General features: G+C 51.6%; 1 protein-coding gene across 1 annotated transcript in view; it reads left to right on the forward strand.

Annotated features, from left to right (window-relative positions):
* The window catches only part of TTC7A (tetratricopeptide repeat domain 7A), a 174,452-nt gene extending 158,588 nt beyond the window's left edge, over window positions 1-15,864 (forward strand). Inside the window, exon 20 of the mRNA XM_051975219.1 lies at window positions 13,173-15,864. Within this exon, the coding sequence (XP_051831179.1) occupies window positions 13,173-13,394 (222 nt within the window). The 3' untranslated portion in view covers window positions 13,395-15,864. The remainder of the gene's footprint in view (window positions 1-13,172) is intronic.
* Window positions 15,865-22,332: the final 6,468 nt, after the last annotated feature.

The raw sequence follows: 22,332 nt of genomic DNA on the forward strand, positions 1-22,332 counted from the left end.
AGTCCCCACGTCCTCATCCCCATACCAGGGGCTGCTTCAAGAGTGTGGCTCTCACCCTCATGAATATGGTGGCTAGCTTTTCTCAGTCTCATGACCAAAAAGTGGCCATACAGCTGACCCCTGACCGTAGTGAGCCATCCCATGTCTGCGCACCTTCAGCCAGAATGGAAAATGAGTGACTAAGAGCGTCTTGTCTCAAGTGCTTGGGGACAAGGGCACTCGTGCTTTGTCAGGGTGGGAACTTCCACCCAGGGGAAGTATTGTGAACATGGTTTTCTTTTTGCTCTCGTTCCCAATGGGAAAAGCAATAGACCTTTCTTGTATCTAGCCCATCTTCTTCTCCTGTCTTTCTCTTCTTCTCCCACCCTCTCTGCTTCTCATGGCCTTCAGGATAACCATTCCCTCCCAAGTCAACCATGAAGATTGCCTTTTTAGACGAGAGATATCCAGGCTCCAGTTCCCCTTCTTCAGAACTGTACCCCCTCACTACCCCTCAAACCCCCAGAGCAAAAACAGACAGACAAGTTTATCCTGGGGAGCTGCAAATCTTTTAAAATTACTCAGGTTATAATTTCCAGAGTGTTCCCAGCTCCCTTTTCTCTCCAGATCCCCTAGGGAGATTGGAAGACTGCATCCTCCTCTGATGAGGATTTGCTGATGAATTATTCCCACTCATTTGTTCTACCTCAGTTCCCAGCATGAAGCAGGCCTTCTCGGTCCTCCTCTGGCCCAGCCCTGAAGCAGACAGCCGGCTTGGTCGAGGATCACCATGGCCTCTGAGCCATGGGACTTTATGAGGGATTCAGGTGGACCTTACCAAGCGCAAACCTGCAGCCTCTGCTGCCTGTCCCTGTGCAGGGAGCCCTGCAGCAGATCTGAGCATGGCCAGTCGGGCTGTGATGACTGGGGCCAGCCCTAGCAGGAGAAAAGGAGCTCTGTCTCAGATGCTGGGGGACATCCAGCGGAGTGACCAACAGTGTCCCCTCTGGGGCGCACAGTGGGCCTGGGGCTGTTTGCATTAGCCTGCTCACAACCACCCTAAGAGGCTGATATGGCAAGGATCACTTCAAGGAGCTGCTTTCACTTTCTCAGTGTGGGAAGTACTCCTCCGGGGAGCTCTTGTGCTCTCGAAAACTGCTGCAAAGGTCTTCCTGACTCGAAGAAGAAGGACCTCACTCTCCCCACCATACCTGTGGGCACCTGAAAGCCAGACCCGGTCAGGAAGTCCCGCTGCTCCCCATGCTGGCCATCCCTCCCCCCCTGCTGGCTACCGCCCCAATGACCACTTCCCTTCCCCCTGCTGACTCCCCCCCCCCCCCATTGGCCAACCCCCTCCACTCACCACTTCCCTCCCCTTCCACTGGCCACCATCCCAATGACCGCTTCTCTCCCCCGCTGGCCATTTCCCCCCACCCCCTGCTGGGCCACTCTTGATCTAGATGAGTAGAGGTTTCCTCACTTGGGACCTCCTGTCCCAGGAAAGTCATGTGTCTGGGCCCCCTACCCCCCAGTGCAAATGAGGAAGGTGAGAGTCAGAAAAGCAGTTTGTCAGCAAACAGTAATTAAAGTAATTGGTAGAGCAATAGATGGAGGGCTGGACTTAGAGTCCAAACCTTTTAGATATTAAGTAGCCTCAGTTTCCCTGTTTATAAAATGGGGGTCACAATCGCATTTGCCTTCCAAATTATTTTGATGACAAAATGAAATATCTGCAAGGCATTTTGCAAATTCAAAATGCTCTATGAATGCTAGCTGTACTTAGAGTGCCTGATATAACTCTGGCATCAGCTCTATGACCATTAGCCCTTTGCTTTGCCTGCGAATCTCAGTTTCTAGATCTCCAAAATGGGCATCATGCCATCAGCTTATTAGCCCTGGGCCTGTCATTGTAGAGAGATGCTTGCTATTCAGTGATGTCGGCGTGTCTTGGAGAGTCCCAGGATATACAGAATATTGAGTAAAATCAGAAGATTGGCAGGGGAAGGCCCCGTTGAGCCAGGCTGGGACAGAAGCGAAGGGACCCTGAGAGCACAGTGAGGAAGGATCCGGCCTGGGGCTCAGACTTGGCTGCCCTGGGGGGGGGGTGCCAGGCCCACGGTGGGGAGGGGGTCCGGGGAGGAGTGGCTATCCCTGCTCTCCCCGCTGCTCCCCACCACAAGCAGCGGCCACCCTGGATGAAGAGCAGGGGCAAAGGAACCGAGCTGTGGAGTCGGCTCCCCCTCCCACAGAGCCTCCGGGGTGGCAGGTGACCAAGGATCAGCAAGGAGAGCAGGAGATGGTTCCAGTTTCATTTAGCTGGCCTTGGTTAGTGATGAAGATGATGATGGCTCCTGTTTGTGAAGGCCTTGAGCCTTTGCAGAACCTTCCCCATCACCACTTATGCTCATTGTACAGATGATACCACAGAAAGGGGCCTCGGCACCTTGTGCCCAGGGTGAGAGCTGTCCTGGAGGACAGGACGGGCCCAGAGACCCCAGGCAGTATCCCCAGACCAGAGTTCGATGACTGTGGGAGACAGGAGGAGGGATGAGAGGTGTGGTGGGAAGAACTCAAGGTCTGGAGAGGGCCGACCTGGGCTTGCCGTGCTGCTTGAGCCCCTCTTTGATGTGAGTCAAGGCTCTGGGCCTCCGAAGGGACGAAGCAAAAGGAGAGCCCAAGTTAGGCAGGGTGCCGACAAACTGGGGAGCCTGCAGAGAAGCGTGTCCTGGATTGTTAAGGAGCTTCCAAACATCTTTCCTAAGGCGCGCAAGAAGCTTCAAGGGTTCCCTCCCTTGTTTGGTGTTTAATGTTCCTTGTGGATTCGCCAAGAGGAGAGCTCAGGCCTGATCTGGGAGGGGACAGAGAGAGAGAATCCAGGACAATTAGAATTGTCTCAAAGTGTTTCCCAGAGGCAAGGAGGATGGATGACCCCCGGAGAAGTGTGTTCCAGTGGGAGCTCCCCACCACTGAGTCTGTGATCGATTGAGTGATGGCCTGGGTCCCTTCTACCTTTGTCTTGCAGTTCTCCCTGCTCACTTGGGGTTCTCCTACTCACTTGGGGTTCTCCTGGCTGGCTTAGACAGAACCATGGCCATTTTCTTCTCCCCATCATGAGGTCTTTCTTTGGCCCTTATGGCTGTTCTAGGCAACAGGGAATAGATGGAGTATGCTCAGTCCTGGGGGACAGAGTGCAGCCATGGGGGGAACTGCCCAAGAGGCCAGATGCAGGCTTGGAGATGAGAAGCCTTCCTAAACCTGAGAGCTACCCTCGAGTTCGATGGCCTCCTGGGATGCACTGGGTCACTATTCAGGAGTCTTCTGACAGCATCCCAGTGGGCAAAGCTCTGAGAGAGTTCCCCTACCTCCCCCAATTCCTAGAGTCTGAGAATCAGCCACAGCTTCAGGACCATTCCGGAGGATTCAGGCAATCTCAGGCTGATAAAAGAGGAGCTCAGAAAAACCCATTAATGGGGACACTAAAATATTTGGCTTTGAAATAGAACAAAGGCTGAGTTTATGGGATTTAAAGCAATTTTTTAACCTCACTTTTTATCAACTCCTAATTTTTATGAGTCACTATTGCAAGAGCTAACGAGATTTTTGCTTGAATTGATCATTGAGAAAGTTATGTCTTTGTATTTTTTTTAACCCTTGCAGTTATTTGGTAATAGGGATGAGGAAGGAGAAGGAAAATTTCCAGCACTGACAGCTACACACATTTTAGGTTCATTTATGGTGCATTAATTTTTAATTATAATAAATCACTCCTGACTAATCATATAAACAGCAAAGAAAAAAATATATTGATTTTTATAGTCCTTGCCTGAATCATAAGCCAGGAGCTGAGTCTCTGCCTACTGGCCCCGCCCATGATTTCCAGGAGCCAGGTCCTTTCATTGAACTTTCCCATGGGTGCGGCTCTCCCAGGTATCCTGGGTCAGAGAGCAGAGAAAGCCAGGAATAATATTTTGGCACTGGCAAAGTGGCTGGTTGGCTCCTGACGCCCAGCCCCATCTCTTTCCTCTCGCCACTGCCAGGGCTTTTTCTGTGTCTTTTCCTATGGGGTCTGAGTGGTCATCATTCCTGGTAGTCTGTAATCCTAAACCAGGGGGTCCGGGAGGGGATGGCAGCTGGTAATGCCTCAGAGTACCAAGACCCACCCATCGGCACCTGCACCCCCCCAGGGAGCTCTGTCAGGCAGAGACTTTGGGATGGCGGGATCCCAGGCGCTCGAGTGCTGGGGCAGAGGCGTTCTGTGGCGTTCACAAAGCCCAGGGGAACCGGCCAGTGGGTTTCCAGGTTGTTTCTCTGCCTGTTGAACAACTCTCCCCTTTCCCATCCCAAGCCCTCCCGCCCATCCCCAGGTGCTCTTTACCAGAGCCGGGCCCACATGCTCCTCCTCCGTCCAATTTTCGTGCGGGAGGCAGAAAGCCGAGGAGCCCTTCCTCCATGCTCTGAAGCGCTGGCCGTGCCCAAGGTAAAAGACAGCTCCGGCCTCCCCTGACTGTCTGCCCACCATCCTCCCCCACCCCTGAATCATTACCTCCACCTGACACGGAGCCGAACCGTCTACATAGGCCACGTAGGTGGCTGCCTGCCGGGTAGGCTTTTAGGGACATAGCGAGGCTTTCGTGTCCCCAAATACTCTCCTCAGTCATTACCCTTTAATGGCAGTGAAGGCGGGTTTTGTTCAGGAGGGCTTGCCGTCAGCGCAGAAAGAAACAAGGAGGAGGGGGCAACGGAGAAATGTGGGAGGCTGCTGAAGACAGGTTTCCTTTATAGTTTTTCCAAGGGCCCACCCTGGGCCTCCCTGTTACTCATCTCCAACTCGGAGCCCTCTGGCATCTGCCCAGAGCAAATACCCTCGGAGCCCCGGCCCTCCCCGAGCCAGGGGACCTTGGAAGCAAAGCGCAGACTGCGGGCCTGCTTACCCAGCTTGCTCTCGTTTGATGGTCTGGTTTTACTTAGCTCTCAGAGGGGCACATTTCATGTAGACAGACGCAGGCTTAAGTAGGAATTGAAAAGGTCTCTTGGTTTGGTTTTTCGTTTGGTTTTATAGTTCAGAAAACTGGACCCAGAAAGGCTGGATTGTGCAGGTTGTGACAGCCAGGATTTGAACCCAGGTTCTCTGCCACCAAATCTGACGTGCATCTCACGACCCCAGCGGGAGTCAGGATTGGGGAGAGACTCCACTTTGCTCCCTGTTAATGAGCCAATGACCCGGTCTTTCAGCTGGAGCCCAGCCTTTGGCTTTGCTGAATGGCTTGGGAAGCCTTGTCTCAGCGGAGGGAAGCCGAGGCAGGCCCCGGCGGAGCCGGTCCCGGGTCTGGGAGAAGCGGGTGTCGGCTCCTCTCGGGCAGTCGCCAGTGGCTTGGCCACTCTCGTCCTGGCTGCTGCGTGTTTTTGCTTAGTGACTGTGTGTCTGGGTCTTGGCTCCCCACTGGAGTAAAGGGCGTCTTCCATGCAGAGATGGGGGAGAAGGAGATGTTGCCGGGTTATGAGCTCCCTCCCGCTCCCTAAAATGCCCGGTCCCAGAGTCCCCCCTCGGGCTCTGCTCACAGGGCAGGGAGGACGGCCTGAGGGAAGGCTACCCCAGCTGGCAGGCCCTCGGATCAGGACGGCACGGGCAGAGGAGACTCTTCTTGGTTACTCTGAGGCAGTGGTGGAGGCAGCTCTTGCTGGAGCTGTGCCTGGTCCCTGGCTGGGGAGGGATTCCCACTCCCCCAAACTTCCTCTGGCAGTTTAAGGGGAAGCTGCTAACTCCACGAAGGACCCTCAAGAGCAAGGAGAACTTGGAACAAGTGAAGAGCTGGTTTTGTGATTTCCCTGATGTCCTTGAGAAGGTCAGTCCCTTTATCAGCGCAGGTTGGCACCTGGGCCACAAGGTAGGGCCTTATCCGGTTGCTTAGATGCCAGGCGGCTCGGTGGCCTGTGCCCGAGCCTGGCTCCACTCCCCCCAGTGCCATTTAGGAGCTGGAGCTCTTCGGTTCATACCAGCTCTGCTCCTCACCTGGGTAACTCACTCTGGTTAACTTCATTGGGCCTCATCTGTCAAAGGTACAAGCTGGACCCCAAGGGTTGCTGGGGTCCCTTCCAGCACAGGAGTTCCGGATCAGACCCAGGAAGTGACCCCTGCCTGTGCTGACTCCGTGGCTTAGCTGACTGAGTCCCCAAACCGGGGAGCAGCTTTGAAGCCTGGATCCGGTCCTGACCTCGCCTCCTCCCAGAATGTCCTGGGGAATTTATTAACCAGTCAAGAAACATTTACTGATGGCTCAGGGCTGGGGGCAGTCGGAGCCCTTCTGGTGAAACACAGGCTCTAGGTGCCCCTAAACCAGGGGGTCCGGGAGGGGATGACAGCTGGTAATGCCTCAGAGTACCAAGACCCACCCATCGGCACCTGCACCCCCCCGGGGAGCTCTGTCAGGCAGAGACTTTGTGATGGCGGGCCTTGCTCCTCCCAGAATGTCCTGGGGAATTTATTAACCGAGTGCTGGGGAAGTGCCCCTAAAGCCCAACGAGAACGCAAGAGGCCGGGTGAAAAGGGAGGGGCTCTGTGCTGGGGAGCGGCTCTTCCTGGCTTGGTTGCCGATGCTCTTCGATAGGGAACGGCGAGCTGACAAAGTGCATGGAGTTGTTGGGCCCAGAGTCGGGAAGACTCCACTTCCTGAGTTCAAATCCACCCTGAGACCCTTCCTAGGTGTGTGACCCGGGCTGGGCCGGGTTTCCTCTGTTTGCCTCGGCTTCCTCATCTGTAGGATGAGCTGGAGAAGGAAATGGCAAACCGCTCCAGCGTCTTTACTAGGGAAACTCGAGAGGCTCCTGACCCAGCAGCAAGCACTGATGCAGCGCCCGCTTCGTGCCCGGCCCTGAGCGCAGCGTCTTTCGCGGGGTGAGCGCTGCTGTTCTCCCCGTGCCACGGTGGAGGGGACAGAGCAGAGAAGCTCAGCCGCTTGTTCGGCGGCACGACAGCCAGGAAGCATCGTGAGGTCACGTCGGAACTCCGCTCTTCCTGGCGCGTAGAGGGGCAAGGGACTAATGACCAGGAAGCCCCGAGCGGGCGTTTCCCTCAGCAAAGAGCTCCCACGTGCTACCGAAAGGCTCCGAGCTCCTTGGGAAGCGCTCTGACCCGCTGCACGGCCTCCCATGCTGAACACTGCTCTGGCCGGATCCCAGGGGGAATTTCCAGGGAGGGCTCCATTCGGTTCCTTCCCTCAAAAGTGCTGTTTGATTGATGGGGAACTGCCCGCTTGCCTGAGGCGTTGTGGGCAGAACTGGGACCCTCATGTCCGTCCCGCTGTGAGGTGCTGAGCTGAGTGGGGCAGGCTGCATGCCTTAAGAAGCCAGGGCCAGGGGCCAGGGCATGGCCTGGTGGAGCTGAGTTAGGGGCGCTTATCCCAGACCCTTTGGAGGTGGGAGAGGATGAACGTTTCTCCCTCTTGGGCCACAGACGTGCTGGCTGCTTTCCCAACAGGACCCCCCTTGGGTAGCGGCGCGGCCCAGACTTCTCTACCCTCCTCTGTCCCGAAGCAGGAGGCTTTCTGCCAGCCTCTAACCTTCTGCACATCCCCTTTTCCAGCTGGAGAGGGTGTGAGGGAATCTCAGGAATGTGCCTTGAACTCGGAAGAAAAAATTCCCAGAATAACTTTTATAAATAACCAGGAGGGTAGGGGACACAAGGAAGGCAGCCAAGCCCAGCCCCTGCAGGGAATTGTAAAGCCAGTGAAGTTAACCACCAGGGATTAACCCAAAGGAATGGAGTGGGCAAGATGCATGGCAGGTACGGGGGAGCGGCCCTGTTGGGGGCTACACCAGAGCCCCTTGGAAAGGAGCCTTCAGCAGGGCTCAGGCCCACCTTCCCCTCAGCGACGGCCGGAGCCCACTCGCCCAGCCAGTGCATGACAGGCAGTGGTCCCTGGGTCCTTAAAGTCCAGACTTCATGACCAGGAGCTGGCCACAAACATTGGTTAAGTGCCTCCTTTGGGCACTCACATGAATACCGGGAAAACTGAAAATTCCTGCCCTCCAGGAATCCAGCGCCACTGAGAGACAGCATGGCTGCGGACGGGCAATCCTGGGGAAGGAGGAGGCTCTCGCAGCGGGGCCAGGCCACGGGGACAGCCTGGACCAGCACTGGCTCTGTAACTAGTTGCTAGAGAGCCAGAGAGCAGAGTGACAGGAAAGGTAGCTTGGGGCTGACTCATGGAGAAAGGGGACTGCCGGTCGGCGGGGAAGCCAGAAGGAGCCACGCTGAGGGGAGCCACGCCGAGGGGCCCGACCAGGAGACTCGCAGTAATCTAGCGGGAGGTGGCGCAGGCCCGAGAGCCAATCAGAACGAGATCTGACCCCAGGGAGCTTGCGGGATGAGGGAGAGTGGGGAATTGCGGCAGAGAGCGGGGCCATCTGGAGGGCTGCTGGGCCTTGGTTCAGGAGCTTGGCTTGGGGAGGCAGACCCAGTTTGAGATCTCCAGCAGGCAGCCGATGTTTCCTAGACCTCTGAGGGGGCTCCAAGAGAGCAGAGAGATGCTAAGCCCCCGACAGCCAATGAGGTTCCCATGGCAGAGATTTGAGAGGCAGAAAGGGCACCAGGACAGAACCCCAGGGAAACTCCAGGGTCACCGTTAGCCAGAGACTGAGCGAGGGCAGACGGGCCAGAGGAGGCCCAGACCGCCTGCAGTCTGCAAGCAAGGAGCTCCCCAAGCTCCCTCCAAGACTTTGTGACCAGCTGGCCACCTCCTCCCCACCAGAAAGCTCCCAGATGCCCCCTCCCCCAGGAGTGAGTTGATGCTCAAGGTCACACAGGAAATGAGGGGCTAAGAAGGTTGGTGGGCCTGGATTCAAACTGCCTCAGAACTCTGTGACCCGGGGCAGGCCCCCAAACCTTGGGGTTCCTGATCTGTAAATGTGGGTTACGGCCAATAACATCTCACCCCAGTGTTGTGGCCGATCTCACTGTGAGACGTCAGTCAGCCGTGCTTCAGAATACGGAGAGAAGGGTCCAGACTTCATTGAATCATCTTTTCCCCAACCCGGCCTGAGCCAGGTGTTCCCAGGGATCCAGGAGATGAGAGCAGTATCTGCCCTCAAGAAGTTCGAAAGATGAAACATAAAGGGATGAAACGTGCAGGATAATAATCCAGAATGGCAAAAAAAAAAAAAAAAACAACCCTGCATGCAAACAACACAATATTTGGTGGCTGCTCTAAGTGCTACAGAAAATCAAGGGGAAAAAAATTTATTCAGCACTTACTGGTAAGGGAAAGCTCAAGGAGCATGTTTGGAGCTGGAACAGTCAGCAATCAAGGGAGGCTTTCTGGAGTGGGGAGGCCTGGGGCTGAGCCTTGTAGGATCTAAGTGCACGGTAGACATCCATGGAAGATAGGAAAACAACGTAGCTTTCTGGACCACCCCCTGCCCTGTCCACTCTGGTCTCTTCTCCCCAGCCTCCTCTCTCTCTCCCCCCCCCCCCATCCCTGAAAGTACCAGAGTAGGACTGACCAGAACCGCCACCTCAAGTGCTGGGGAAGTGCTTCCCTTTCCACAAGTGCAGACGCACACACACTCGCACACATACCCCCTGACCACCACTCTCCCATACGGGGAAACCCAGGTTGGCGGGTCCTTGCCCCAACTTGTGAGCGGGCTCCTCAGCACTGTCACCAGAATCAGGGCCGAGGCTCTCCCCGCATCCCCTGCAGTAATCACCACAGTGTGCCCACACACAGGCCCGACAGCAGCCTCCCCAGCGAGGAGGAGGAGATGAGCCACAAGGAGAGGGCAGGGGCAGGCGCAGCCCCCGCCTCCACAAAGCGCTGGTCAGAGGAGCCCCTTCTGGCCGCGCAGGCCAGATCTGGGCTAGGCTGCGCTGGGTGAATTGGTTCCCATTAAACATTCTCCCCTTCAGCTAAAGGCCGGCCCTCTGACCCTACCCAAGCCTGTCCTGAATTTCAGCCAAGATGGACAGGGAAAGGGCCACAGAGAAGGTGTCAGCCCGGGGAGAGGAGGGGAATGGGAGGAAACTGGTGTCTTCCCAGCAGCCCGGCCCATCTGTCAGGTGGTGTCAGCAGCAGGTGGCCCCAGATCCGGTTACAAGGCCTCGGCTCCCTCAGGGGCCCCAGGCTGACCCCGGCAGCAGTATCTCCTTACGGCCTTGGGGGAGGGGGCGGGGATGACCTAATCCAGCGCCAGCCCCCCAGGGACGGCCAAGGGAGGCCTTGCTCAGCAGAGACTTGCTGAATTCTCGATGGAGAGCTGCAGGCCATCCGAGCAGTGGGGAGGGTGGGCACCTAGAGGTGGGACTTGGAGAAAGGGTGTTAGGAAGCCTTCCTTAGCTCAGCCTTCCTGTCACAGTGAAACCCTTTGGGGACTGGGCTGGGGACTGCTCTCTGAGGTGTCAGAAGCCCTGGGGCTCTCTGCAGTCTGTTCAGTCGAAATGGAACTAGCCATCTGGGACCCCTGGCAGGGCTTTTAGACAGATTTTGAAAGGTGCCTTCAGGAGCCTTTCCAGGGACTGCCAAGAGCTCCATCCTTCACTCTCTGCTAATTGGCTGTGTTCATAAGATCTCGGAAGGCTTTATGAAATTATGCTTGTGTATCTCCCTGACAGGTCTCCATAGCAACAGAGGAACCAAACTCCAGCTTTGGGAAATGGGGAGGGAGGGAAGAAGGGGGTGAAATGTTCCAGCTAAAAATGTACCCTGCCCATCAGTGGGAGGCCACCAGAAGAGCTTTCTCTCTGGGTGAATTGAAGGCAGCTTCCTTCCAGTGACTTATGTGCATGCAGGGATGGCATGCAAAGCTCGGAGGGAGAAGTGATCCCTTCGATGACAGGGCACCCGAGAGATCTGGAGAAGCTAGAGTCTTTGTTCTAATGTGAGAAGGGGAAATTTAATGAATGGGCAGAGCTAGTCAGGCACTGGTCTCCCTCCGCTCTGCCCTGGTTTGAACCTATCCACAGGGAGGCTGTTGTTAGAAAGAAGGGGGTTCTGAGGGCTGTGGTTGACAAGGAGGGGGTGGAGGGCCTTGAAAGGAAGCCACCTGAGGACTGGTTGAAGGAACAGAAGCTGTTTCCCCTGAAGAGGGGAGGCAGTGCCATTGTGGGATGGTGGAGAGGGTGCTGGCCTGGGGATCAGGAAAAACCAAAGTCATATCCCATCCCTGACCTTGACCTTGGTAATCTCTTTGAGCCCTGGTTTCCTTGTACAAAATGGAGATAATATTTTTAGATTCTATTTTACAAGGTCATTATGAGGATTGTGCACTTTTACGTGGACAGATCTAAAATGTTTGTAATGGTAGTGATTTTCACATGGGCTTGTTCTTCTTGGTCCCAGAGTAGGCAGAACAAGGACCATCAATGGGAGTGACCAACTTGGGGTTTGACATAAGGGACATTTATATAAAAATTAGAGCTACCTAAGAGTGGAATAAAGTGGCCCAAAAAAGTGAGTACCTCATTGGATCTTTGGGCAAAATATGACTATCAAGTATGTGTAAGTGATATAAGAAAGGATTCTTGTTCTAGTTCTTTTTGTACTCTAAGATTCTGTGTTTCTGTCTGGGAAGTCAACATGATCACAGGCAGCAAGCATAATTTAAGATGAAATCTAAGGTCTTTTCCAGATCATGCTTCATGGGTCTTTGTGACCCAAAATTGAACCAAACCTACAGATGAAGTTAGGGTTTCTTAGCCTTGCAACTTTTTCAGAATCATGTTTTTAAGTGCATAAAATATGTAGAATTACAGAGGAAACTGGTTATACTGAAATTTGATTATCAAAATTTTTTTAAAAGGGTTCACTGGCCCCTTAGATTTGTAATGCCAGAATTTTGTGTGCTATAGAATTCAGCAAATATTTATCAAGCACACCTGTTCTATTCAAGTCACACTGTTAGGCCCTGGTGATCAGAGAAAAGACCGTTCCTATTGTGCAGCAGCAAGGTGCTAGGGGCAGTGGATACAGGGACAAAGAATGAAAAATCCCTAATGAAGGAGTAAAGGGAGAGCAAAGAAGTATACATAATTAGGTACAGAAAAACAGAGAAATACTAATAAAGACAAAGTTGTTAGGTACAAAGCAGTTTGGAGAGAAGAACACTAGCAATCCATGTGGAAATGGTGCTTGAGCTGCTGCATCCTACAAGAAGAGAGAGATCCTGTGAGGCTGAAGGGAGAGGACCCGGAGCAGGCAATTAGGGGAAGGCCTGGGCACAGGAGCATCCCCAGGACAAGAATTTTAGCACCCCGCGGAAGACTGACTGAAGCAGAGGTCTAGCTGTGGCAATTGAATGGGGAGAAGAGATCAGAGACCACAGTAGATAGCGGGGGGAGTAAATGGGAAAGACAGCCATTTGGGCGGAGGAGGAGAAGGGTGGTTGTTTGGGACCTAGTGAATTGGTGCTGTCTCGAGGACACCCAAATAGTGAGGGCTCTTTGGATCCAAGCCTTCAGCACAGCCCATCATCACTTATTGACTGAGGGGTGACGTGAGATCTCCCAGAACCCCCAGTTGATAAAGATTTGGAAGCTGATAAGGTCAGCAGGAAGGCTAGGATGCAGCCCAGGACAGAGGGCACTCATGGGCGCACATGCACTCCTGGGAAGGAGTGGTCAGTTAAGTAGAAGGGGGGGGGGGGGCGGGGAGATCATTAGCAGTGCTAAATGTAGCACATGGGATAAGAAAACTGAAAATGTCCATTGGGCTGTGCAAGAGCAAACGTCCCTGCCCTCAGGAAGCTTGGGGGTGTACATAGACAGTAATGATGAGGGAAAGGACACCAGTGCTTGGGGAGATTACTAATGATTGCTCACTTTTATGGAGGGCCTCAAGATTTAAGGGGTCTTCTCATTTGATCCTCACAACACCCTTGAGAAGTGGGTGCCCTTATCTCCCTGGAGAATGGGCAAGAGGAGAAAGCTGGGGCCACCAGAGCTTCAGGGACTGGCAGGCTCAGGGCTGGGGGCTTCAGTGGCCCACTTTGCTGAAACTGCACATGAACCGAGCCTTGAAAGAAGGGGAGGCTTTTGGAAGGTGAAGCTGCAAGAAGGAGGCCTTCTGGGTGTGGGGAAGGACAGCTATCAAGGCAATGAGGCAGAAGGAAAGCCATGAGGCTGCAGAAGTAGCTTGGGGTGTAGTTGGCTAGAAGGGAGCTTGTGAGCTGGGCCATCACGGTGCTATGTGTTTGCTTTGCAGGGTCTCATGCTCAACAGACTGGGTCGACAGGACCTGGCCCAGAAGGTGCTGAGAGATGCCATCCAGATCCAGAGCACCAGTCACGAGGCCTGGAAGAGCCTCGGCGAAGTCCTGCAGGCCCAGGGCCACAATGAAGCCGCTGTGGACTGTTTCCTCACCGCCCTGGACCTGGAGGCCAGCAGTCCGGTGGTGCCCTTCACCGTCATCCCCCGGGAGCTCTAACAGACTCCCTGCGAGCTGAGCCCGGGTCAGGGCAGCTGAGAGCCGGAGCCCTGGCTGCAGGGGCAAGGAGAACACGGCCTTAGGGAACGTCCCTCCCCCTGTCTCCCCTTGGCTGCAAGGGCTGCTCACTGAGAGCTAAGCTGGAAATATTTGCATCCAAAGCAGATTCCTTGCACCTTTGGACTCCGAGGCAGAGTTTAGATTGAGGCTGCCATTGTGGGAGAGAAGGACTGGAGCTCCCAGTCTGAATGGTTGAAAGAGAGGGCAAGGGGAGTCTGTATTCAGTGTGTGCGTGCTGGGGGGGTGCGCTCTGTGTGACTGTACTGAGTGTGTGTCCATGGAGGACAGCCCTAGGCGCCATCTTCCCCCTTTCTTCCCACCCCCAGGAATCCATTCCAAACAGTCACGGAGCCTTGATTTAACTCAGGAGCAAAAGCGGTCTTTAGTTCCAAAGCTTAGCTTTCTCCCTTTTCTAGATTGGGAGAAGACCAAAGACATCCCCGAAAACCCCTTTGGTTGTAAGGGAAGGTGATTTCTACTTTTCCTGCCTGCGAGAGCCGAGCCCCACTTCTCCCCAGCCCCTCATTTGCCCCAGAAGAGCAGGGTTTGGACCTTGCAGTCCGTGCGGGTCCGTGTAGGTCAGGCGCTCTCCCGGCAGCGAGAGCATCAGAAGTGTTCTCTTTTCTAAGTGCTGGGTTTAAGTTGTTTTGTCCTGTTTCCCCCCATGTTCGTCTTGGGGTCCAAGAGGTGTTTACACTCTCCTGCCATGCTCAGGGGCCACGGTGGATGATTTTTCCCCCCAATACCCTATAATGAAACTAGGCTCTCAGGTCTTTTTCAGGGCCAGGTTCCTGCCATATTGCCTCTGCAATGAATCTCTGCCCTTCAGTGCAAACAGCAAGAGAATTAGACGTTGGAACCCTTCAGGTCTTGGAACTGCTCAGGGCACTTCTTCCTTCTGTCCCATTAAGATTAAGGTAGATGAAAGGGACAGTGTTCCATTTTTCCTCCTCCCATTCACAAGAGATATTCTTGGGGAGTCTTCAGCTGCACAATCCTATTTTGGAAACCCGGTCTTAATACATGTTGCAGATGCACTTCTCCGAGGGCCCGACAGAAGTACCATCTGTCCGTCTGCTCAGATAGGATGGCTTCTCCCGAGAAAGCTTCCTCAGTCCCAATCGTCCCCTTGCCCCTCCAGGCAGGGTTGTGAGGCCTACAGAGGAGGCTGGGCCCACCACACAGATCCCATAGCAGGGCTGGCCTTTATCAAGCTAAGGATTGCATCGGGGCAGGTCGGGAAGTCAGGGTGAGAAGGCGGGAGCAGGACTTTGGGCCTTTCCCCAACCTCACCCACCTGCAGTCTGGCCCTACACGCCCCACTTCTCCCTGCCTCCAGGCCTGGGCTCACCCCTCTCTCTTCCTTTAGAAGACAACTTTTCCAAGCAGCCCAAGTCCCATCCTGGAGAGCCAGGCATTTTTCATGTAATCCCCTGCCCACGGCCCAGGTTGGTATGGATAGAGCCATTCTGGGGTGCCCAAAAAGACCTTGGCCACTCCCCCCCACAAGACGGGGTGCTCCCTAAGCCACGACGTCCCCAGATTGCAGCTCCATGAGCTTTTTCTGGGGGCTGTGCCTTAATGTCCAGAGAAGAGCCCCTCAGTTATCCTAAGCCAGTTGTAAGGGGAAGGTTAATGGAGGGGAGGGGGAAGACACTATTGGCCACCTTCCCAGCAAAGCCAGCCCAGGAAGGCTTCAGGCCCAGAGATCTGCAGGCTACTCTGGCCCAAGGCTGTCCTCCCCTTGAGTATCCCTGCTGACAGGAGGCCTCCACACAGCCAGCAGGACCACTGTTTCCCTGACTGAGAATTCTCATAAAGTTCATTTCCTATAGGTACTAGATGTGGAGGAAGAGGGAATTTTTAAAAAATTTGAAATACAATTCCTCTCCTTTTTAATGGAAACCATAGGGAGCCTTGAGTTTTTCCAGCCCATCCTTCCCTACCCACCTCCTCTCCTCCAAGTAACAGAAGCAGAAATGTTCTGGGATGAGTCTTTCTAGCGGTATGGGTGATCTCTGAGCAATAAACCCCATCAGAGGCCTTGCCATTTTTCCTGCCCAGGACATACTGGGACACTTCAAAGGGGAAAAAGTTACCAATCTTCTAGCCTTTCCTGCATGGGATCCTCCCCCATTCTGTCCAGAGGTAAGACTCGAGAGCCCCCTCGGGGCAGGTCGTAATTTTGACTTTCATGTTGGCCTGGTTAAAAACTCCCTGTCACTCCCCTATATACAGACATAGGTACATGTATACATATATGTGTGTGTATATATATATGAGATAGAGATCTATTTTTGTTCTTGAAATTGTTTAAAAAAAAAGGAAAAAATGTACTACTGATTTAGCTTGGGTTTTTCAAAGAGATGCTCATAATTGTATGACGGTATTAAAGAGAAAAGCACCAAAATCCTGTGTTTTCCTCTGTAATCGGGCAGGTGCAGATGGCCTTTGTCCAGTCGCTCCCAGGCCGTCACAAACCCGCCCCGGGGAGGGAGAGCTTTCTGCCGGTCTGCGGCTGCTAGCAGGGGGCGGTCCCTGGGGGCGGGCAGCAGCCCTCTCACGGGCTCCGGCTCTCGGGGACCTGACTCCCGGCCACGAGGCGGTGATGAAGCTCACCGTCTACCTTGTGGCGGGAAGATGGGGAGAGGCTGGCTGGGCTGAGGGAACCCCGGGGGTGCTGGCAGAGCGGGCGGCCGCAATCCCGGATTTACGGCCCTTTGTTCTGCCCACGTCAGAGAACAGTTCTAGAAACCTGCACGTGGCTCTTCGAGCCCTGGGCTAGACTCCGGAGAGGGAAGGAAATGGGAAAGCGCCCCCTGCCCTGGAAGAGCTTCCGTTCTGGAAAGCTACAGCCCGTGGGACACAGCAGGCTGGGCGGCCGGGCGAGCCCGGGTGCAGACCCGGGAGCGCTCGGGGCGAGCAGGCCCTGGGCGGGGAGGGAAGCCGGGCCTTGTAACCGGGGGACAGGAGTCCGTTAAGCCCTTGGAACCTACGGGCAAATCTCGATAGGCGTTCCTTGATTACCAGTGAGGGGAGAAGGGGGCCCCCGAGAGTGGGATGTGCCGGGACAAGGGCGGAAAGGGAAAACTAGGCCCGAGATTCCCGCTTCCAGGAGAGGAAGTGGGGTGGGCCGCGGTGGGGGCGGTTGGCTTTCCCGCCAGAACTCGCCCGCGGCCCGGCGTCCCAGTGCTCTGGGCGGAAGTCCTTTGATCAATAGCCCCGTGTTTTTTTGTAGTTAGGCCCCTTTATACTCTGGCCCGCTCTGATGACGTTCGGAGTTCTGGTTTAGTTCTGAGAACCGGGTTTTGGGAAAGACGTTGCACTCCAGAGTGGGCAGCCAACACGGTGCGGCCGTCTGGAGGCTTTGCCTATGAAGGAAGCCCGATTGAAACAAGGAGGCTTATTTGAGCCTAAAGAAGGTAGTAGAAAGTTGGTCTCAGAGAAAGGGAGGACGGGTTCAAATCCTACTTCTGACCTCCACTGGCCTCCTATGGGATTTTAGGCAAGTCACTTTCACCCAGAAAACGTGTTCTCCCGTTTAAGTCGATGGAGATGGTACAAAGCTGCATTTGTGGGAAATTTTCTGTACTGGGATCTTCCTCCACCAATGGTATCATGGGTACAATGATTTTTTTTTAAGGCAAGTAATAAAATACTATAGAGAAAAATAAATAACAATAAGTATTTTTTTTGGCTGAGGTGATTAGGGTCACACAGCTGGGAAGTGTTAAGTGCCTGAGGTCAAATTTGAACTCGGGTCCTCCTGACTTCAAGGTGCTCTATCCGCAGCACCACCTAGCTGCCTAAGTAACTTAAAAAAGGCAAACAGCAGGACCCAGTCTTCCCACTTCAAATTCCATGTTCTTTCCACTCTACTACCCTGCCTCTCAAGCAGTCAATAAATATTTATTGAGTGAATATAGTTTCCAACGTGAAGCTTAAAAGGGGCCTAGAAATTCCTTCTACCGTGTCCTTAACTAGCCTCCACTCCCAGCCCTACTGGAGTTCCATCACCTGTCCAAAGTCAAGACTTCTTTTTTGTCCCATTCCTAACTCTAGAGTTCTCTACTAAGGGAACCTTTCTGCCTTAAGTGTTTTATCTGCAGCCAAATGGGAGCGGAATTCTGAACTCTTCACCTCCCTTTCTCCACCACACCCCCATCCAAAGTCCTCATGGTCACACTGAGAGACTGGCCAGCCCAGCCCGGGGATGAGGTCACCGCTCAAATATGTTAGGACTCCTCATTCATTCGAGTAAGGCTGCTTCATCCCCCAGTGCCCAGCCCCATTAGGCAGTCTCAGCATTCTTCCACTGCATGGATCGTGCAGCCCTCAGAGTGGTCTGACGTGGGGCCTGGAGGGAACCAAGAAGTTCCTTCTTCCTCGGATTTACCTATTGCACCTAATCTCTGTCTCTCTCTCTCCCTCCCCTCCCATCTCTCTCCTCTCAATCTCTCTGTGTCTGTCTCTCTCTTCCCCTCTGTCTCCTCCCCCCCCACCTCTGTCTCTCTCTGTTTCTCTCTTCCCCTCTCTGTCTCTGTCTCTCTCTCTTTTTCCCCCTTCTGTCTCTATCTGTCTCTCCCTCTCCCCCATCTCTGTCTCTGTCTTTCTCTCTCTCCCCCTCTCTGTCTCTGTCTGTCTCTCTCTCCCCTCCTTCTCTGTCTCTGTGTCTCTCTCTCTCTTCCCCTCTCTGTCTCTGTCTCTCTCTTTTCCCCCTTCTGTCTGTCTCTGTCTCTCTCCCCTCCTTCCCCATCTCTGTCTCTGTCTGTCTGTCTCTCTCTCTCTTCCCCTCTCTGTCTCTGTCTCTCTCTTTTCCCGCTTCTGTCTCTGTCTCTCCCCCCCTTTATAATCTACCCCCATTCCTAGTTTACTTATACCACCGTTTTTTCCCCACTAGCTATCCTTCGGTCCAATGATACCAGCCTCCTTTGCTGTTCCTCAAACACCTCTCCTTTTAACTTTCCTCTTCAGGCATTTTTTCTAATTGCACCCTATGTATGGAATGCTTTCCTTCTTCATCTCTTTCCATCCTCATTCTGGCTCTTCTGATTTATTTTAAATCCCAATTAAAATCCTATCTTCTACAGGAAAGCATTTCCATCCCTCAACTCTAGTGCCTTCCTTTTAATTATTTCCTATTTACCTTGAATTTTTATACCTGTTTCCTTATAGTCTCTCCCATTGGATTGTAAGGAATTTTCTTTTGCTTGTTTTTGTATCCCTAGTCCTTAGCAATAATGCCTGACACATAAAACACATTTGATAAATGCTTCTTAACAATTAATTGCCCTCGCCAAAAAAGGGGAAATTGGGAAGAAGCTTGGATCTGGGGGAGAAAGATAAGGAGTTCTGTTTTAGATTTGTTGCTTTTCAGATGCCTATGGAATATTCACTTCTAAACACACAACAGGCAGCTATATAGGATTGAGATGTAAGTTCTGAGAGTGGGGATTGTTTCATTTTTCATACTTGCATGCCTGGGCCAGCACAGTGACTGGTGCATAATAAGCATTTAAAAATAAATATTTGTTGATTGAGAGATATGAGAGCTAGAGACAGACCTAGGAATCCTCTACAAAGAGAAAATTAGTGAACTGATGAGCAATGGAGAAAAAAGAGGCCATCGAAAAAAGAATATTTGTCATATACCCAGAGTGAAACGAGGCAGAAATAGGTGAGAATCCCGCAAAGGGCCTGGAGAAGTGACCAGAAGAACTGAGGAGGAGTATTGTCAAAGAGAGGAAAGTTAGCCAAAAGGACAGGGTGGTAAATAGAGGCAAAATCTGAGAAATGGCCCCTGGGTTTGTACCTCTGGGTCAAAAGCATTGCCCTCTAGAGCTGCCTTTTGAAAATAAGTAAATCCCACTGAAAAGGATGACAGTTCCATTCCCATCATCTTAGTGTGGATAAATTTATCTGCTGGTGGGGAGAGGGGGAGGTGAGTTGAGACAATTAGCTCTTTCTCTACCATGCTTCTGGAGGATCCTCAAGGATGGAAATGTCAGCTTCTTGTGGCACCCTGTCCTTCTTTACCAATTTCTTTATGCCCAATCTCTCCCATTTTACTTGGGGTCAATGAGTCCAGAAAGGGAAAGGCAATTTGCCTGAGAAAAATCTTCAGATTCTCCTCTAAGAAAAGATTTTCAAATATCTGCTTGGTTTCTAAATATCCTTATCCTGGTAGGAACTCACAGCCACATGAATGTGAGGGGGAGTGGGCGTATTTATACCCAACTCAGTACAGTTTGTACTTGTTCCTATTTGTCAACTTGAATGCACTTGTTCTTGATAACACTGCAGGCTAATTAATTTTGGAATTCTCCCTCCAGTGCTCCTCTCTCCCTCTCTTTTTCTGTTTTTAAAGAAAAAAATGAAAATGACCTTCATCTCTCTTGCTTCTGCTGGGTGGTGACTGATCTCCCCAAGACTAGCCTCAGAGTTCCAAGGTAATGGTTATGATGATGAGAGGAAATCAAAGGGCTTCCGAGCAGATCTCATAATCCATATAACATCACCCAACCCTCCTTCCTCATCCTTCCAGTTTTTTTCCTTGTGGTTCTCCCCTCCCTTCTTCACAATGCCCTCCTTTTTTCTTCCTCCACTTCATTTCTTCTTCTCTTCCTTCTCTCTTAGAGTTCTTGAATTTCAGAGATGGAAGGGACCTTAGGGACCATTTAGTGCAATGGCCTCATTTCATACATGAGGAAACTACCTAATCTCTTATCCGACCCTCTTTTTCTGAATGGTCCAGGTCATGTGCAATAGTTGTGTGTCCCCAGGGCTCTGTCAAACTCCCGAGGACTCCTGCCTGCTTTATTGGACTTTAAAAGACATAAAATCATCTATATTGTATTTTTTATTTTTAAAAAATTTGTTTTTATTTAATTGTTAAACTTTATTTTATTTCATTTTATTTAGCTTGTCAAACCTTTCCCAATTACATTTTAATTTGGTTCTGCCATACTGGGAAGTTTTGCACAGTCCCAGTTTGACACCTCTGCTCTTCACTATTTCACTTGGTGATTTCATCAGCTCCTGTGGATTCAATTATATTTTCTATAAAAACAATTCTCAAATCTACTTATCTGCCTTTACTCTCTCTGTTTTTACCATTTCCAGTTGCTTATTAAGTATCCCTAAATGGATATCCCATTGACATTTTCAGTTCAACATGTCCAAAATCAAATTAATTATCTTTACCCCAACATCCTATTTTTCCGATTGCTACTATCCTCCCAGTCACCCAGGTGGGCAATCTAGGTCAGGGCTTCTTAAATTTTTTCTATTCATGACCCCTATTCGTGGGAGAAACTTTGACACAACCCAGGTTTATAGGTATATAAAATATAAAATAGCTGGGATTTGAAGCAGGGAAGCCAGTGAGAAGGGGCAGAGAAGATTATGAAGGGCTTTGAATGCCAGACAGGGGTCATAGAGTTTGCTGAACAAGGGAGGGCTTTGGGGGGAATCCCTGGTGGCTGAATGGAGGATGTATTGGGGCAGGGAAAGCCCCGAGGCTGGTAGAGTCAGCAGCATCTGATATAAAAATCCATGCATGAGATAATGAGGGCCAATCCCAGAGGCCCCTGCATGTGCACATACACATTTGCACAAATTTGCCTGTTCTCTCCCCCATTAGACTGAGTTCCTTGAGAGCCGGAACTGTACTTTGCTTTTCTTTGTATCTGCAGAGCTTATCACAGAGAAGATGCTTAATAAATGTTTGACTTCTTTTTTTAAATTGACTAACTCACTTGCCCTTAGAGATCATTTCATCCTTCAAAAAACCAGAAAAAGCACCAAGGGAAAGTTTATTCAGGATCTGATTCTCTCTCCCAGGTTGTTGGATGGAGGGGAGAATGATGGGGACGCCAGAGGGACAGAGAGAAGTGCCCTCTCCTTTTAAAGTTTATGAAACAGAATGAGAGAAAATCCCAGCAGACTGTGACATTTGGGAAAGCAGATTTCAATGGGCTCAGAGGAAAGATGGATGGGATCCCATGGAGTAAAATGCTTCGGAGGAAGTAAGCCCAGTGGGAACAGGAGACACTCCATAATAAAATTCTGACGAAACAATTGTGATAATGATGGAAAATGGGATTTGTCAGGAGGTATGGACATAGATGACAGGGAACCAGCTTAGATTATTTTTTTTTTAAGTTAAAGCTTTTCATTTTCAAAACATATGCATGGGTACATTTGCAAAACCATGTGTTTCAAATTTTTTCTCTTCCTTTCCCCTACTCCCTTCCCTAGATGGCAAATAATCCACTATATATTAAACTCGCAGCTTAAATTTTTTAAAGAGGATGTACAGAAAATTAGGAGGTAATGAAAGAGAAATATAACAGCCTGGCACAGTCCTGTAAAATGCCAGCAGGAATTTTAAGGCTCAGAATGAGCTGAAACTAGCTAGGCAGCTCCCATCTCCCAAGGTTGTGAGGACCAAATGAAAAAATATTTATAAATAGCTTAGCATAAAGAAACTGGAAACTAAGTGGATGCCCATCAGTTGGAGAATGGCTGAATAAATTGTGGTATATGAATGTTATGGAATATTATTGTTCGGTAAGAAACGACTGACAGGATGATTTTAGAGAGGGCAGGAGAGAATTACGTGAACTGATGCTGAGTGAAATGAGTAGGGCCAGGAGATCAGTGTACATGGCAACAACAAGATTATATGATGATCAATTCCGACGGATGTGGCTCTCAACAACAATGAGGTGATTCAGGCCATTTCCAATGGTCATGTGATGGAGAGAGCCCTCTACATCCAGAGAGAGAACTGTGGGAATTGAGTGTGGATCACAACATCATAGTATTTTAACTTTTTATTGTTTGCTTGCATTTTTCTTTTTTTTTTTTCCTTTTT

The sequence above is a fragment of the Antechinus flavipes genome, chromosome 2 (assembly GCF_016432865.1).
Source record: "Antechinus flavipes isolate AdamAnt ecotype Samford, QLD, Australia chromosome 2, AdamAnt_v2, whole genome shotgun sequence".
NCBI classification, from domain to species: Eukaryota; Metazoa; Chordata; class Mammalia; order Dasyuromorphia; family Dasyuridae; genus Antechinus; species Antechinus flavipes.